This window comes from Oryzias latipes, chromosome 10 (assembly GCF_002234675.1).
Source record: "Oryzias latipes chromosome 10, ASM223467v1".
In the NCBI taxonomy this organism is placed as follows: Eukaryota; Metazoa; Chordata; class Actinopteri; order Beloniformes; family Adrianichthyidae; genus Oryzias; species Oryzias latipes.
Window position 1 is genome coordinate 11,323,540 of NC_019868.2, and position 18,169 is coordinate 11,341,708.

An 18,169-nucleotide genomic window follows, 5' to 3' on the forward strand; every position below is an offset into this window, starting at 1 on the left:
CCCATATTTTCACTTTTACTCTCAAATTTATTGCAACTTTTGACAAATTTGACCTAAAAGAGAGTGAAACTACAGTGATAATAGGAGTCTTGCATTGCTTTTTGCTTGTTTGCAGAGAAAAAAACTTGTACTTCCTGACTAGTGATGGATCAGCTGAAAAACAAAATTACCTGGTTTTTGAACAACTTTCTTTTCCTAATTTCCTTTAATAGCATCTTCTTTTTAGGGGTCTGGGACAGTAGCTGTGATATGATCACTTCAGTGCTGTTTGGATATGTGTTTACAAAGTGTTTATCTGGTAAGAGTTAAACATCAATGGCATCAAGGCACTAAAGGATAGTGTGAGATCCCCTTTATTAGCTTCACAGTTGGCCTTTTTGCTATAATTTGTGTTTAGGGTTCAAGATATGTAACTTTACGTTTCAAATAGTCTTTTAACACATTTATATCTATACAGAAAAGTTCAGTTGTCTTTTTACATTTTTTAGAATGCTGCTATCAGAGTTTGAACTGATTCTTCAATAATTCCAACCCCATATCATTTGACGATCAATAAAATGTTAATCTTTCTCTTGGTCCTCAGAATTATTACAGCATCAAAAGAGAGAATTCAGCAAAAAAGAATTTGTTTCCACAAAAGAAAAAGTGTACAATATGAATATTATGCAACAGGGGGGGTCAACAGTTGTAAAAACAGAAAATCAGAACAGCTCCAGATGACCAAACGGGGCATTAAAGTATCCAGAGAGGAGCAAGTTCAGTAGCTGCAACAACAAGGAGCTACCAGTTCAGAATGGTGATCCAACATGCCGCAGTGACCTCTGATGTAGAGGAAGAAGCGGGCGCGGGATTATGTGAAGCATACTGATGCCGCTCACACATGACAGGCTGCCTGCAGTGTGGAGCATCTCCCAAAACTGTTTAGGATCCTTTGCTCATCAGAAGCTGCCATAGAAACATTTGCAGATTAGTATTAATGGGATCTTTTTAATAGACTATTTATATTAACGCACAATCATCTCTGGACCATTTGGGCTTTATCTTAAGGCTGCGCCTAATTTTGAAAGAAATAAGAAATATCTGGTACACTTCTTTTTTTGGGGGGCTTTATTTCAATAAACAGTTTGTTAGAAAAACACAATAATTATTGTGTATTAAAAATTCGGTGACTCCGAAGTGCAATTTCTGTCCTGAATGAAATATTTTACTGGTGTTTTTGGTGCACACAGATTTAAACATCACTTCACATATCTTTTAGTATCTTAACTCCTTCATTAAAAGTCATAAAATTATATCGATGCACTTTAACTTTTCTTCTCCTATGAAATAATGGGATGGGTTTGTATAAAAAAGACTACTAATAATCTTAGCTGCTCCTGTAAATGCACACTAATAATTCAATCACCTCATAAATTAGATTATTTATTTATTTATTTTTAAATCTACCAAAAAAAGGAAATTATCAAATATATACTTTTTTTCAGTTAACTCCTTGTGTTTTTTGTTGCTGTTTACATGTTTATTCTTTGCAATTAGCATAAGGCAGTTCTACATTTATGCCAAAAGCATCCACAGAATCTGCATAAATAAATTATTAAAGGAGCCCCATTCAGATTAATATTTTTAACAGTACAATTTCTTCCCTTTTAATGCAATTAGCATGGTAAATGGAATCTTTTTCATATTTATATTAGTTAAGAACCTAGTTTTTGATGCTGTCATGGTGTGTATTAATATTAGTAGATTCCTTACCAAAACATTGATGATATTTATTGACAATACATATTTTGTGGATTATCTAGGTCTCGTTGTAGCCCAGTGTTGTGACTTTGACATGCAGACATTTAGAAAACTTTATAAACATTTGAACAGGGTTGTTGTATTGAAAAAACTTTCAGCCACCACAAATACAAATGACTTTATAGCGGACATAAAGGGTTGTCGTGAAGGAAAAGCAACAGTGGTCGTTGCTGTTGTAATGTTAATAAACGTCTCGGCTCATTGGGCGACTCGTTGTGCACCACGATGTTGTGACAGCGAACAGTGTCAACATTAGCCTCCATCCTACTGCTATTATTTACAAGCTGTGCTTCTCCCACTCTGACATGTCAAAATGCCTGCTCGCCACACGGCTCTGGAAGTGAGAGGCGCACAGAGAGAGGCGCTGTCCGGTCCGAACCCCATTAGCTGTCAGCAGACTAGGAGGCCTTCTGGAGCAACGGTGTTGTGAATATTCGCTATGCTCTGTACTTGCCCCTCCATAGCTCCACCTGTGAAGGCCATTTGGAACTGCTCAGCTGGCAGAGAGGTAATGCAGAACAGGATTTTGAAACATTACATAAAGATGGAGCTTAAGGGTTGGACTATTAGTTGTAGTTTTGTGGAAGCACGTGTGCTGTTTTTGTCTGCAGTGGGCACACTGTCAGAATGCTTAATTCTCCCCATCAGGTTTAAATACTTGAAGCTTTAATGGGGCTTGAAGATCAGCAAATGTCCCAGTTTTACCTGCTGCTTAAGGGGAAAAAAAGCATTTGACTCGGTTTCTTGATTAAATCTCTCAGTTTCATCTTCGCCTTTGACTTAGAGTTTTGTCGGAGTCAAACATCCGGTGCTGTCATACCCCATCTCCATCCAAATGTCTGTTGCTCCTGTCGCCCCGTGGCTCCCCTCTTCCCCCTAGGCACAGGTGGTTCAGCATGAATGAGATGTTGGGTGCATGGTAATTGAGTAGTTATTGATTGGACTGCAGTGTGGACTATAAGAGGCCTGCGCCCCCCATTCTGTTGTAAAATGAAAGATGCGTTGCAGCCCGAGGCCAATTCATTTTTAGATAAGGTAAACTCGTCTTAGCGGGCCTTCTTCTTCTATCTGCTATTAGAGCTGACCCTCTTCCAAAAAAAGAGTTTGCTTCAGCATCCACCATCATTTGATTGACTGGGCGCATCATCTGAGTGAGGCTGACTGTCATATTTCACTGCGATGTCACCACAGGAGACTGAGATCCCATGTCAGTGTGTCTCTGTGAGAAAGGAGCGCAAATAGAAATATCCACTAAGGAGGAAAGGGTTATTGCCCTGTCAGCATGCCGTCACTATGCACATGCTGAACTCTGTGGTTCTTGGGCTCCTCCCTGCCTTTGATGAAGCCTACTGTTTGGAAAAAGATGGTGGTGCTGACACTTCCAGAAGAAAACCGGTATGACATGGAAGGATGGGGTTTTAGAGTTCACCATTTGGCTCAGCAAGTCAGTTTCATTGTAATTGTAACTGAAAATGTAACATCTAAATTATTTGAATCCATATAATTCATGTTAATTCAGTTTAGCTGTTTTTGTTTTTGAGGAATTGTGTTTAAAATATATGAACAAAAGCACAATTTATAGAAAATTATTCATTTAACATTCCTTCCTTTTGACCTGTGCCAAACCTGGAATAAAATACATTTACTGCCAAAATCAAGTTTAAAGTCTATTCTAGTTTCTGCCACTTTTGCTTACTTTTTTTTTACACTTGTATGCACAACTGCAGTTTGGATTTATTTCTGGGTCTTTTTTTGGTACAATGTTGTAGGAAAACATAATTAGCTTTAGCTGAACATTTGAAAAGATTTAAAAAAACAACATTAATGGCACATAGTTTTGGAAATGTCTGCCTTTTTATAAAACATTTTAACCCACGTCTACATACATGCAAATGTGTTTTCCAAACAGCTGCTAATGTGATTTTGGAAAGTACAAGTCAAAATAGAAAAGAAAAAAAGTTTATTTCTAATTATCCAACTGTGTCAAAAAGCAGAAAATGTTCTTTTAACGAAATTAGATTTTAACCATTTAAATAAATTACATCAACAATGTGCTTCTGAATTTATTTTCAGATTTTCTTCTTTTTTAATGAATAGAATTCAGCTTATTTGTCTTATCAAACCTGAAGGAACAACCTGTGAAGACAGGATGGTGTGCTAATGCATGTGTATGACATGAGCAAGACTGGAATCTTTAAAGATGCACATTAAACATGCTGGAGATGTTCTTAAAGCAGTCTCCTCAGCTGCATCTTCTGTTTGAATAATGTTCTCCATCCATCCCTTCAAATCCTTACCCCACAGGACATGGCAGACACATTTTTGATGTCTCATGGTTTGATAAATGCTGTGTGCTTGTGTGCATCTGTCGTGGACAGGCAGCACTGAAGGCAGCGAGGCACATCAACCCAGTGGTCTAGCACGTATGAGCTCAGAGCTGCAGTAACTGCAGTGGGGCGACGGCAAGAGGAAACCAGGCAGGGGGAGGCAGCTTTTCAGCCAATACAGTGAAAGCAGCAGTTACCATGGGAACACATTGATTATTTAACAGTTTGGATGAGGACTCTGCCCTGCATTTGCCAAGGTTCACTGGAAATCTTTGTAGCTTTAGTGTCCCGAGGGTCCTCCAGCGACATGTTGTACTGCTAGTGCTGTGCTGCAACACCACTAGGACATGGTCTACATGTGATGCTGAGAGACACACACACACACAATTTCACTGACCGGGTGTAAGATGATGCAATAACAGTAGGATCTGTTGTTTCTAAATGATAGATGTACCTAAAGAAACTAGCAGTGACGATGAAGGATGATGGGCTGTAAAATATACCTCAACTCACGGTCGATTTTTGTGCACGGACTTTCTGCATGTGAAGTCATGGATGTTTGCACGCTAAAGCATCAGCCACAACCTCAGCATACCATGTCCTCACAGATTGCTTTGGATAAGTCTTTCGGTCAGGATTTAAAGAAGAAATGAGAAAATAAGTTGAATAAACAGCTAGAAAAATCTTATAGTATAAGTTGAGGTTTGATTTTTTTTTTCAGAATGGATGACCTTCCTGCTGTGTGGGTGGTTGTGCTGACCACCACCACTATGAACTATGTAAAGGAATCATCCCAGGAATGAATCTTTGCCAAATCTAAAACTTGCATAAGTCTGCATTTTCTGAACTACAGCTCTGATACAGTGCAACAAATGTAATTGTATTCAGCTCGCTCTATTCCTGGTACCCAGATGCAGGTGCCCCGCGTTCACCTGCAACATGCTGCTGGACATTCCCATCAATTATAAGACCGAAATGCTTTTGATGGAGACATCTTTCATGCTCACCTCTTAGGATCTGAACACAAGTGGTCAAATCCACCAAGTTCATGATAGTCTGCAGGTTTTCCTCTCCTGATGTGCCATTAAAGCACAGCTCAAGAGATGCTTAGATCTCACAGAAGAGTCTTTAGTAGTAGTGTAGCTGCTGCAGTTTCAGTTTTTCAGAGTACATTTTTCTTGTCTGTTACTTTCACTATAAAGCCAAGAGTGTCATTAAAACATCTTTACCAATTTAAGTAAATCCTATTTTAAAAGCTAATATGTTCAAGTGGCAAATGCTCATTTAATGTTATTTCTTGAATCTCTGAGGCAGCAGAATGCTTTTTAATGTAATCATTAGCCAATCTAAGAATGCAAGTCTCACATTTGTTTCATTTAAGGACCCACTCCAATGAAAAGTGTCTTTTATAATGATGGAGGACATATATAAAGAAAAAACTGCATTTCTGAGTATATCTTTATTAAAATCGTTGTAAGACAGGAGCAGATGAAAAAATACAGCCTCCCTGCTCCGCTCCATTCTGATGCATGCACTTGCAGACAAATAGATCCATGTACATTCCTGTTTTCCTCGTCTGAGCTGGAATCTGGATTAAAACTGTACAGCTGGATAGCTCCATTATTGCTCTCCATTTTTGTTGCACCGGTAATGTCAAGTTGGGGGTGTGAGGGGCTGTAAGCTATAGCGAGAGAGCATGTAAACGAAGGGATGGATGATGGGAAATCATTGCAGGCTTTCTCCGTACCTACGGGCCCACAACTCAGGCAAGTTTCTGATGAACTCCTGCTGCTTTGCAAGTGTTTTGATGTTGCCTAAAAATGGCATAAACATAATTAAAAGACCACTGGGAGCCCTTTTACTGTAGATCAAAAGATGTTTGGAGTGGAATTTTAAAAAATTAGTCACGTCAAAAGGTTTTCAGATCCGAGCAGTTTGGACTTCAAACTGATATGTATTGGATGTATAACTTTTATCGAAATATGGCCTCATGATTCTAAGTTTGATCAATATTTATGAAGCTCCTTTAGGGTACCTGTGGCGCTGCTGTGTTCCAGTTTCCACTCACTTGTTCTGGGCTCCTATTAAAGCCAGTGCAGGCATCATGCTGGAACTGGTGTGGTTTGTCCCATGCCGACTCTGCAGTGGAATCGGTGTCATCATTTGTCAGTCATCCAGGGACAACAGTGGCCAGTACATCCCCTGTGATGCCCTGAGGTAGCGTTTAAGCACATCAGATTCATTTTCAGTTTCCATTTAAAAACATTCAACTGCTTTGGTTGAAGTCCTTAAATGCTCACGCCCTCATCGTTAATAACTGCCTCTAAATGCCCTGGAATGTGTAAAGGGTCTAGGACAAAGGGTTCAACAGAAACCGTGCAAACACACGCGCAGATATGAGCATCTGTTGTTCCATATGCAGATTGCAGCTCGATTGTGCTGACTTGGGGAGTAGAGCCGCCACAGCTGTCCAGAGTCATCGCACATCACTGCTGAGTGGAGCGCATCATATGCTCCTATTCATCTGGAAAGCAAATTTGATTTCTGAGCACAAAATCTTCTGGGAGTGTTTTTGGAGCTGCCGTTGTCCGGGGAAAAGGGTGTTTCAGTTGCCAAAGATCTGTGAACCTGCTCTAAGTGTACATCCTTCTAGTTGTTGTGAAAATATGATGGTTGAAGCTGTTAAAGAGAAAAAATGTACTCCTTTCTGTCCATACAACTGTTTGAAAATACAACAGCCATTCATTTTCTTTAGATGAATTCAGTGGCACTTTTCAGAGATGTGGTTTTTTTCTTAAATCTCAAATTCAAATACTTTTACTGTTTATTGGATCCAAAATATTAAAAATGTTGTAATTTTCTTTAGTTTTTTAAATGAAATGAACCTTTAAAATAGTTCTTTTAAGTTGATTTTTTGTTTTAATTAGTTAGATTTTAAGTCTAATATATAAATAATTGTAAATATTTTTTGTGTTAGCACCAGTATTTTTTGTTTTCTCATTTTCACACAGGGTCTTAAATAAACAAAATCCAAAAAGTAATGTACGAAAAACATCCTAAACTAAAAATGAAAAAAAAAACGAAGAAAAAAACCAAAAAGGAATTCCAAAGTCTTGAATAATTTCATGCGCAAACTATAAAGCTCTTAAAAATATCAGCAAATCCACTCAAAAAAAGCAAAAACAATCTTCTTCTTGTCTTGCTTTGACCCCTTGGATTTTTTTATTTGATATATTTTTGCAGGACAGAAAAACACCAGGTGGCACAAAAGAGTCAATGCAGAGGGATTCTTTAAAACCAATCATGTAGTCCTTGATTTGGAGGTTTGCTATTTTTCTAATTTATGACACAATATTTGTCATTATTTCATTTAGAGAAAACTTAGTTAAGATGTAATTGTTTAAATACAAAACAAAAAAAACATGGATATAAGTGCACTTTTTAGTTAACAATATGGTTTATGGCATTAGGGGCATTACTAGGCAAATTCTGGATTCTTAGAAAAAACACAAAGACTTTAGATAAATTTGGTTAAAAGTCAGCTAAAAAAGAAAGTTTCTTTTAAATAATGGAATTCATTGCATTTTTGTTTCATGTAATAAAACTGTCATGCTTTAACTAGCAGCTCTAAATATTTTTTTATGCATTTAAAACGATTTTTCTTACAAACTAGACGTTGAACTTGTTTTGTTTAACAATATAAGGTATATATTTACTCTTTTTTTTTTTAAATCTACAAATATAGGAAGTGCCACATTTGATAGATTTTGAATTCTGAAATTCATTTTAGTGTTTAAACTCAGATGGGATCTATAAATGCTCCGCCAAGACAGGCCTGCTGGACTTATTTCTCTCTCTGTTTGGAGACTATGTAATTCTGCACAATCTCTCACTCAGTTTAATGCATTCCTGCACCATCAAATGATGCATTTTCCGTGTGATACTAGATGGTGTTATTTCCCATGGGTGCCCAGTGAAAGTAGACGTGGGATAAGTGTATTGTTCCAGCAGCTGAAACAGAAGCTGGTTTGTTTTATGAGATGGCTGCATCACGTCTGGCTGTGGCGGTAATAAGCAGCAGTCTCTGTGCCCCAGTCCTCATTCTCAGTCCCGACACCTTTTCCACACCCCCTCTGACTCGCCTCTCCCCACATTGGCAGTCCCAGGGACGGTTCCTATGGCATCCGCCGCTGCCGAGCAATGTACCGCATTACGTCTGCGTTCTGCCTATTCTCACGCACCGAGCTAATGTTTATCTCTTCATACCCACAGGCCAACCCTCCCCCCATTATTGTCAACGCAGACTCACTAGATGCAGGCCCTTATGTAAGTATCTGCTCCCACTGTCTGTACAGTATATATCCCTCCTATTCTCACTTCCTCTGGTGCGTGAACATGTTTTGTGGGAGTGGAAAAAAAAAAGGCTTACTCCTGGCAGCAACATGCTGTTCACCACGTGGGCCAACATCCATCATTGTAGCCAGGGACTGTGCTTTACTGTACAGATGATGCACGTACACTGTTCCTTCCTTAATGTTGACTGCATTTAGTTTATAACCATGGTGCTAGAAGACGGATATGTTTCAGTTCAAATGTAGAAAAATCTCATTTTATCTGTTATTAATATATTTTTTTGTTTTGGCAGGTAAACGGCAGTGATGCGATGTATAAATATGAAGAGATCATTTTGGAAAGGGTAAGCTGTATCTCTATTTTTACATCCTTCTGCACACCACTCACTCCTCTGTGATGTGTTTTCTGCATGATGTATTGATTGCTCCCCACTAGATGGTAGCAAGCAGCTCTGTCTTTGCTTACTAAAAGAATCGGACAGACTTCGATTTTAGGAGAATTTTAGGTTCAGTTGTTTTTTTTTATTTGCTTAGATTACAGGTGATTCTACATTAGGTAGCTCATGCATGTAATGTCTCATGTGAGCAAGAGTGCAGGAAAAAAAAGGCCAGTGATGCATGAGTTTTTACATAATTCTCTGGCACATGTCATCAGCAGACGGCAGAAATGTAAAGTGCTCTCCTGTTCAATTGTTCGGCAGGCATCGCTGCACTTGGCTGTGTTAGTTCAGCTTCTAGTGGAGGAGCTTTATGTTTCTGCTGTCATTATTCCGCCCACATATGGATGCATCTCCAAACCCTCATTGGATGCAACGCATCTCTTTTGCCCTAGTGAGTGACATTTCTGCAGTGCAGAAAACTTAAACAGAGTATGCAGAGTCACACTTTCAAAGGTCTGTGGGTGTTTAGCAGTTGGTGTTAAGGCCCGGTGCAGGCTACTCCTCGCAGCTTCAGAGCAGCACACAGGGAGGCCTCAGCCTCACTCTGTCCTAATTTGTTGCGACTGTTGCTCATTAATTATAGAAAATAATAAAGTGAAGTCTTGTCTCGGCTGTCTTTTTTGCTGTCTGGCCTTCAAATGCAGCAGGGGGGGCTTGAACCCTTTGGATCTAAGTGGGGCCTGTGTAATCTCTGGGATAAGAACATCATAAATCTGCAGTGTCCCTCTCCTGCAGCGAGTTGTATCCATCATGTCATGCTACAGAAGTACTGCTTTGGAAATTTCTCCTACCATTATTACAGTAAACATTTGTAAATAATTTAAAAAAAGTAATGTTGAGTCGTTCTAAACTCCCATTTGTTCATCCCTTTAGATTGAGCTGTAAATTATCAGTTGTTTGTAATTTACTGAAAGTGCCAACCACTGCTTGTGTTTAGGGGAATTCTGGCCTGGGCTTTAGCATCGCTGGAGGAATAGACAATCCCCACATTCCAGATGATCCGGGGATCTTCATCACCAAGATAATCCCAGGAGGAGCAGCCGCTATGGATGGACGGCTGGGGTAGGTTCGCTCCTTCAACCCTCTCCCACCTTGTTCATTCCATCTTCTCTCCCAGCTCCCCTGCGTCCTCCACACTCCTCTCCATTGTAACTTCTCTTTTCTCATTTTTAGTGCTCACCAGCACTCTGTCCGGCCAGGCAGTGCTGTGTGGGAGGCAGAGTTTCTTCGTTCCTCTGCCTCTGAGCTTTGTGTGCTTCCTCAACGTTATGATTCACTGCATAAACAAAGACTGAAACATGCACCAAAAAAATGATTTAAAAAATGAGCGTTTCAGAGGTTTTTTTATTTCATTAGCTCTGGTTGGATTCTCCTGCTTTTATCTATTAAAAATAGTTTGATGCAGGTCTGAATCTCTCTGGGTGCAGGGTCAACGACTGTGTGCTGCGTGTGAACGACGTTGATGTGTCTGAGGTGGTTCATAGTCGGGCAGTGGAAGCTCTGAAGGAGGCGGGGCCTGTGGTGAGGCTGCTGGTTCGACGGAGGCAGGCCCCGCCTGAGACAATCTTGGAGGTCAACCTGCTCAAAGGACCCAAAGGTTAGAGGCTGTAACACACACATACAAACAAAGACAACAAATATATAAGCACACATTTGTCAACGCAATCTTTCTTTGAATGTGTGTTACATAACCAGGACTGGGGTTCAGCATTGCTGGAGGGATCGGGAACCAGCACATCCCAGGAGACAACAGCATCTACATCACCAAGATAATAGAAGGAGGAGCTGCCCAGAAGGATGGACGGCTGCAGACTGGAGACCGCCTGCTAGCTGTATGAATCTGCACCTTCTCCCAAACCCACCACAACCTTTTTATTTCATATATTAACTTTTTTTACAGGTCTTGGCTCTGAGAATTTCATGTCAGATGCTTAGTCCACTTACTCAAACTTTGGAAAAATACTCTAACTATAGTTTTAGTCATTTGTGCCATTTGACCTTATTTGTCAGTTGCTTCTTTTGTGAGAGAAAGTTTCCAGTTGCTTTGCTCTTTAAAAAGCCTCATCAGTAATCACATTAGTATTCCTTTAAAGTTATAACAGCTGTGATTTATGTAAAACCTTCATGCAGCATTTTCCTGCTTGGTGTCAAACTGCAGTTACAAATTTTTACATCTTTTTATTTCACAGGAGTTACATTACCAAGATAAAGCCCATCTAGATGACATTACAGTTTTTTTGCTGGTTCAGTCCATGTGGTTGCATGTTAGCATGTCATTTTGTTCTTGAAGCATCTCAATAATGACGGTTTTTACCCAAATTGCATGTCATCACGACCCAAATAGATCGAAAAATCCTGCACACCTAAAAGATAAGACAAAAGATGAACATGTGGGAAAATATGCTTACTATAGAGCATTAACACGACTGTCATCAACAACAGGCATGAAAGCCACCAGTGCTTCTCATATGAAGGATGTTTTAAGTCCTGATTAACTGGAAATAAAGAAGCCAAAATATGCTGTTTTAGAGTCATCAAGTGGGGGAATGTTGCAGAGTAAAACACGTTGAACCTGGGTTTTGACCTTTAGATGATTTTTATTGCTAATTTATTGAACTACAGAAAAATATTTAGCTAAGAAACCACAAAAAGCCTAATAAATAAATTGAACCCTAAATGTAAACTTGTTAAAAAGCATTATCCTGAGTTTTAATCCTTGTTAATTCAGCTGAACATCTTATTGATGAAACGCCAGACTCAAAAAATATCCATGCCTGAATGATTCATACATTTGTCTACTTCAATACTTTGAAGGAGACTGTGGTATTGTCACAGCACAGTTGGCTGGCGCTGACGCAGAAATGTGTTATTTCTCCACACCAGGTGAACAACATTGTGCTGCAGGATGTTCGTCATGAGGAGGCAGTGGCGGCGCTGAAGAACACCTCAGATATGGTTTACCTCAAAGTGGCGAAGCCTGGACCGGTGCATCTGAACGACATGTACGCCCCCCCGGACTACTCCAGCAGTACGTATCTACTGCGTCTCATCCTGCTTTGTGATTGGTAGAAAACGTTTGGACTTAAGGGAAGGGATGATGTATAAGTCTGGCTCTGTGTGTTGCTCTGGAAATCATCTTTTCATTGTTTCCAGAGATGCTTGCAGATCATTTGTGTTGGATCTCTCTTCCCACCCCCAAAAATGCAATGCCCACACACCCACAGTGTCAATGTAGTAAATGTTTGTGCGCGCGCACACACACACCCACCCACACAATCTTTCCCACAGCAAAGACAAGCACATTTCTCTGCCTCCCACTGAGTGTGTGTGGATGGTTTCTCACATCCCACCTGCTCATGAGAGTCCACGATCTTATGTTGCAGCTTCTCTGATTTGCACAGAGCAGTGATTTCATGCTTCAGCACACCATTTTAGTGTGTTTTTTGTTTTAAATGTTTAATCCCTTTATTCTAACATGACTTTGCAGCATGTGACCTACTGCACAGCTTTGAAAAAATGTGTTATGTGAGGTGAAAAAGTGCTGATAAGAGATGAATTTGAAGTTTTTAATCCTTCCTGATCACACACTGAAAAAACACTAACACTACTGGGGAAGGAAGGAACCATTAAACTTCTATTGAGATTTAGATCTCCTGCTTCTATTTTAGCATGGAATTGCATCACTAAAGCAGGTAGAAACACAAACCCTTCCTTGTAAGCAGGCACAGCAAGCATGTTTCTTCACCACAAAGACACTAACTGTTTTCGATCCACATGAATCCCGCTAACGTGTCTGCAAGCAGCATTGCAGGCAGGTGGAACTGGATGAAAATGTGGTCATTTCAGGCAAAAAGAACACAGCTAACCGTTTGGGCGTGCTCTGTGGTTAAATGCATTAACATTTTTTTAAATAAATCATTGTATTTATCTTAAACAGAGCCAAAAATAATAATAATACAAAAATAATAGAAATAAAAGGGTTAACCTCTTAAATGAGCATTATGGGTGAACAAGGTTTGTAATCAGGAAAGGATTAAGGGACTGGATGTAAATGATTCTGTGTATCTGCACCCAGCTCATCTGCATTTCTGCTCCGGAGATGGGAATAAATGGAACTAAAGTTATGCATGTTGACAGAATGTTGATCCTTAGTGGTAATGAAAGACGACCCACAGTCACTGAATTACATAAACCTAACAAAAGTATCAATAACTATTGTTGAAAGTCAACCAATGACACCAGACAATTGACTTTTAAATTGTTGTTCAAAGGAAGGATCAGATAAACTAACATATAAAACAGGCTTAGAAAAAACAGACGATACTTTAAATATTTTGTTGCACAAATATTTTGGAACAGTCACAGATTTGTTCATGAGACTATCTGTTCATGAGACTTTTGTACCCATCAGCAGGGATTTTGGTTCACTACTTGTACTTGTACTACTTGGGGGCCGGTTTAGCTCGTGCTGGTTTTGCAGCGCCTTCCGTCCGTGAAACCAGGGTTCAAATCCGGGCTGCTCCCTATTCCCTTCTCTGCGGCTGTGCCGGTCCCAAGCCTGTTTGGATTGAGAGGGTTGCGTCAGGAAGGGCATCCGGCGTAAAAACATTGCCAAGTTAACCATGCGACTCATCGAGGGAGGGTTGTTTCGCTGTGGCGACCCCTGATTGGAGAAGCCGAAAGTGAAAGAAGACTTGTACTTGTACTACTTCAGGTATATCTTCTCCAGACTACCTGTGTCAGCTTCTTTTACAGATCTTCACTTGGATTTGGATCAGGGCTTTTAGAAGACCCCTTGTGAAGAGTGCATTTCTTTCTTCTCCTGGTCATTCTTGGGGGTTTGTAGTCGTGTTTTGGGTCATTCTTCAGTTGGAGTGCACACCGCCTGTGACTGGGACCAACTTTCTGACATCAGGCAGTATGTCTGGCTAAAGCAACTGATGGTGCAATCCAACACTGGTGTAACTTGACCTTGGAGTTGACCTTAAAGTAACCATTCATGTTACCCAACTCTTCACCTCAGATTTCATCAGGATCTTCGGCAGCTGCAACCACAAGACCTCTCTCTTCTTTTCTAGCTGTGGTTCATGATCAGTGTGGTAAACAGCATGTCATCAAACAAACCACGTGTTTGTGTGAAAGATGCCTGTGGAAACCAAACTACTTCAACATTTCGGCCTGTTCCACTGGGCAGAGGCCCCTGGAGACCCAGGGCACGCTGTCTCGGGGTCCGCCAAGAGGAACTGGAGGAAGTGGCCGGGGAGAGGGAAGTCTGGGCATCTTTGCTTAGACTGCTGCCCCCGAGAACCCAGTCCCGGATGAGCGGAAGAAGACTGATGGATGGAGCTTTAAAAAACAATATCTGGTTTTCATTGGTTGACTTTCATCAAATGTTTGTTCATAGATAAGAATGACATAAAATAAATAAATCTAATGATTTTTGTTCTCTGTGTTTATGAATGTCCTTGGATAAAAATGGTTGGATTAGTTTGAATTGGCATAAAGTAACATTTTGGTTTAAAGTTAAATCATTTTCTTATGTTTAGTTTTCTAAAAAAATAGTTCTTAGGAATTTGCCCTGTAAAATAAATGAGGTGGTTTTGTTTCGTTTTTTTGTGAATAAACGTGTTATATAGGCATAGATTGTATTTTGGCAGTGACATATGAATTTAGTTCCATGTAGTCTGCGCCTGTGTTGTAATCATTCTCTCTTTCCCCCTACTGGCCTGGCCCTCCCTCCAGCCTTCCCAACAATGGTGGACAACCACGTCAGCCATAACTACATGGGGGCGATGGAGCCAAAGCCAGTGTACCCGCCACCCCAGGTCACCCCGTCCAGGTACTCGCCTGTTCCACGCCACATGATGGGGGAGGAAGACTTCACAAGGTAGGTTGAACGATTGACTCCCTGGCACTTTCTCAACCAAAATCAGCCCAGTTTCATTACTCAGTGAGCATAGCTTTGAGCGAGTTGCAGTGCAGTTGTCCTTTGAAGATCCACCGGTGTTGTCGCAGTGAATAAAGCTCAAGTGTGAACTTGTTTGGTTGAAAAACAAATGTCCCATCTTGCCCGGGTTTCTCTGGGTTTCCTTCTTTTTCTTGGGCTGTTTGTGCTCTCTGATGGTCTTACAAATACTTGCATGTACAGCTGTTTAGCTTTGTGATCCAAAAGAAAACAACACATAAACTCTACAAATCCTGTTAGCTCTGTGGTGGCCTTTAAAGGAAAGAATGTTGTGGCTGTGTCCTGAGAGAGGCCCTTGTCACTTCTTGTACTTATTTTAACTGAGTTTTAACCTCTGACTTCCTGTCCAAGTAGTGGATCAAAAGTAGCATTCATAGGGGTGAGATTAGACTGTCCCATGAGGCTTTGAGTCAGATTAACCCACAGCTCTGGGGAGAGAGGCCTCTGTGTGTTTATGGGTGTGTGTTAACTGCTTGAGTGTGTGTTGTGTTCCCCAGTGATGTCCTTGTTCAAGCTGTCTACATGGCTCGTATGTGTATTTGTCACATCTCTGTTGGTTTGTGTGCTTTCCTTGTGTCCTACACTTGTCCCATTCACTGTGATTCCTGTACCCCACAGCAGGGCTGAGCCTATTTACAGTGTCATCCACAAACCTGGGGATAGCAAGGTACCCCAGGCCCTCAACAGAGGCTTCTGTTCTTCCCCCGCTCCCTTGTGCCAAGGTCCACTCCCCTTCTCTAGCAGGTACTAACCTATTCCATCAGGCCTTGCTTAGCTAACCTGCCTCTCTGTAGCTCAGCTTATGGATGGGGTTTGAAGCAGCTGCAGGATGCCTAACTGTCCTGCAGCATGTTGTGCCACATCTATGCACTTATGTGTGCTGTCACGAAATAGGAAAGATGGATTAAGAGGATGAAACTAACAAGGTGAAGTAGAAGATAAGGGGGTTAGAGGGGGTGTCGGGGTGAATTTTGTGATTTCCTTTTCTACTTGTCTGTCTTTTTGTCTGCATGTTAATGTCCCCTCTTCATGGATACATACTTTCTGTTTGCCGAGTGTGTTTGGGATTGTCATGATTGGATCATGCTCTCAGGAATTATGGAGTATGGGTCAAGGATAGGATCATTTTAGCAAAACGTACAGCTCTTATTTGAAAAAGAAAAATATACTGGATACCGGATTTTCTACAATCGACACACCTATTAAAGCAACATTTCTACATACAATCTAACATCCAATTATTGGATTAAATGTCCTGGTTTCATTCCACAGGAGTACAGCCGAATTGGAATTGCTGACTCATTTGCTTGTTATCTATGCAGATCAGTCGTATTTGTTGGTTTTCTGTCTCTGCCTTGGCAAGATTTTGTTTTCTCAGCCCACCTGGTTTTAATGGACATTGTGTCTTTTGGACGGTCTTTACACAAGCGTGACAACAAGCTGCTTTGTGCACTTTTTGATCGAAATTTGATTGGGGTCATTTTCCTGTAAGAAGATCTGTTTGTTGCATCCCAAGTTTGAAGACGGCTGGATAGCTCCAATTTTGCTCACCATTTTTCTTGGACTGGTAATTTCGGTTTTGAAGGGCTGTAAGTATGCGGCATAGCGTGTAAACAGATGGATGATGGGAAATGGGGAAGGGCTTACTCTGCATCAATAGTTCCACCCATAATTAAAAGGTAAATTTCTAATAAACTCCCGCCCCTCTGCAGTAACTATGTCCTAGAAAACGACAGGTTTTTTTTTCATTTTGACAAAAAATAATTAAAAAAGACAACTGGAAACGCTCTTAAAGTAGATCAAAAGATTATTGGAGTGGGACATTAATAATAGGAATTCTTTTACTACTCGCAGAAGTAACTTCTTCTTGATATTCAGTCTGAATGAAACCAGCTTTTGCCACTCTGTGGTTTTTGGTACATGGTCTTAACCAGGAAGTAGCAAAAAAGACAGAACAGAAACAACCAAAAGTGAAAGCTGATGTCTTAATTACCATCAAGAGAAGTCCACAAAAAGGTAGAGATAATTGTAAATCCAAACAGAACCATCTCCACAACTTTAGTAGCAGAATCAAATGTGCATGTCTCATATTGTTGTCCCACTTGTGCATGTATTTTGGGACAAAGACAGCTGTCAGATTAACATGAAGCCCAACTCCTCTGTTCATGAAAACATACTTGCTGGTTGCTCAGCAGCTTCCAGTTCATGCCAGCATGTGGCTTCATTGCTGTTTAGCTTTTTATGACCATTAGAATCTGTTTGTTTTTTTTCAAAGTAAAGTGTTGAACTTTTGTTAGATAGTGGTATTGATTTCAATATTCTCTTTTACATTGTTTGAACTTTTTTTTTCTTTTTCTAAATGTTGCCATTCTTCATACTACCGTACTTTCTAACTTGTGTAAACCTGCAGTCTTTTTGCACAGATCTGAGCTGAACTGAGAACCTTCCCGCTGTGCGGTGTGATGGTCAGTGCAGCCAGTGCTGCCAAACAATCCTTTTATGTGTTGGCACACAGAGGCGAACAGCTGCCATTGGTGATAAAAACCAGCACAAAGTGAAAAGACCTTGGCCTTAGCAAGTTAAAGGACAGTTTGGAAATCTCAGCACCACTGACTAAACAATCTGTGTTGGTGTATGGATATGTGATACCAAATCTAAGACTGCTTCTTTGTTCTAGCATCAGAAAACCCACTGTGCACCATAACCGGCATTTTTATATATTTCAACTAAATGTTCCCTGGAAATAAATAATCCGTGACAATAATGTCTGGAATGAATGATTTTAACTACCAAACTTATGTGTAAAGCTACTACAGGGTGTTTCGCGGCCTTTAACGCAACACGACAGCATGGAGGTATAAAAAAAAGATTTCCGAACATTGTCTTGTTTCCAGTTATATTAAAAAATGTCCACTCTCTTATAGCTTACAGCCGTCATGTTCTTTCCTCCTGATCTGCTCCGTGTTTTAGGGGTTCCATTTTTGGCGCATTTCAAAATAGGTCTGTACCTGCCGTGCACAAACACATCACCGCAGGAGTTCATCCGAAAGGGCTTCACGCTCCCTCAAGCTGCTCACTTCCATCTGTCAGAAGGCATTGATAAAACACGCCAGTCCCTTTCCACTGGACAAAAACGCATGGAGTCATGCATGTATGGGGAGGATTAGTTTTTTATTATCCTCTCCACGTGATAGTTGTGAGTGTCAGTCTGTGTTAAATGTGACCTATAGTTTGTGTTTGTGTGTGCACGCGAGGATGGCAAAGTGTGTTTTTTTAAAAAGTAAG

At 40.4% G+C, this 18,169-nt stretch overlaps 1 protein-coding gene across 7 annotated transcripts in view; it reads left to right on the forward strand.

Annotated features, from left to right (window-relative positions):
• The window catches only part of dlg3 (discs large MAGUK scaffold protein 3), an 86,036-nt gene that overhangs the window by 40,893 nt on the left and 26,974 nt on the right, over positions 1 to 18,169 (forward strand). For 5 of the 7 annotated variants that reach the window (XM_020706462.2, XM_011479974.3, XM_011479971.2 and 2 more), the window contains 7 exons: positions 8,400 to 8,453; positions 8,773 to 8,823; positions 9,857 to 9,981; positions 10,347 to 10,516; positions 10,615 to 10,751; positions 11,803 to 11,947; positions 14,644 to 14,806. In XM_020706462.2, the coding sequence (XP_020562121.1) occupies positions 8,400 to 8,453; positions 8,773 to 8,823; positions 9,857 to 9,981; positions 10,347 to 10,516; positions 10,615 to 10,751; positions 11,803 to 11,947; positions 14,644 to 14,806 (845 nt within the window). The remainder of the gene's footprint in view (positions 1 to 8,399; positions 8,454 to 8,772; positions 8,824 to 9,856; positions 9,982 to 10,346; positions 10,517 to 10,614; positions 10,752 to 11,802; positions 11,948 to 14,643; positions 14,807 to 18,169) is intronic. The other 2 variants (XM_011479973.2, XM_011479976.2) reach the window with 1 other exon arrangement.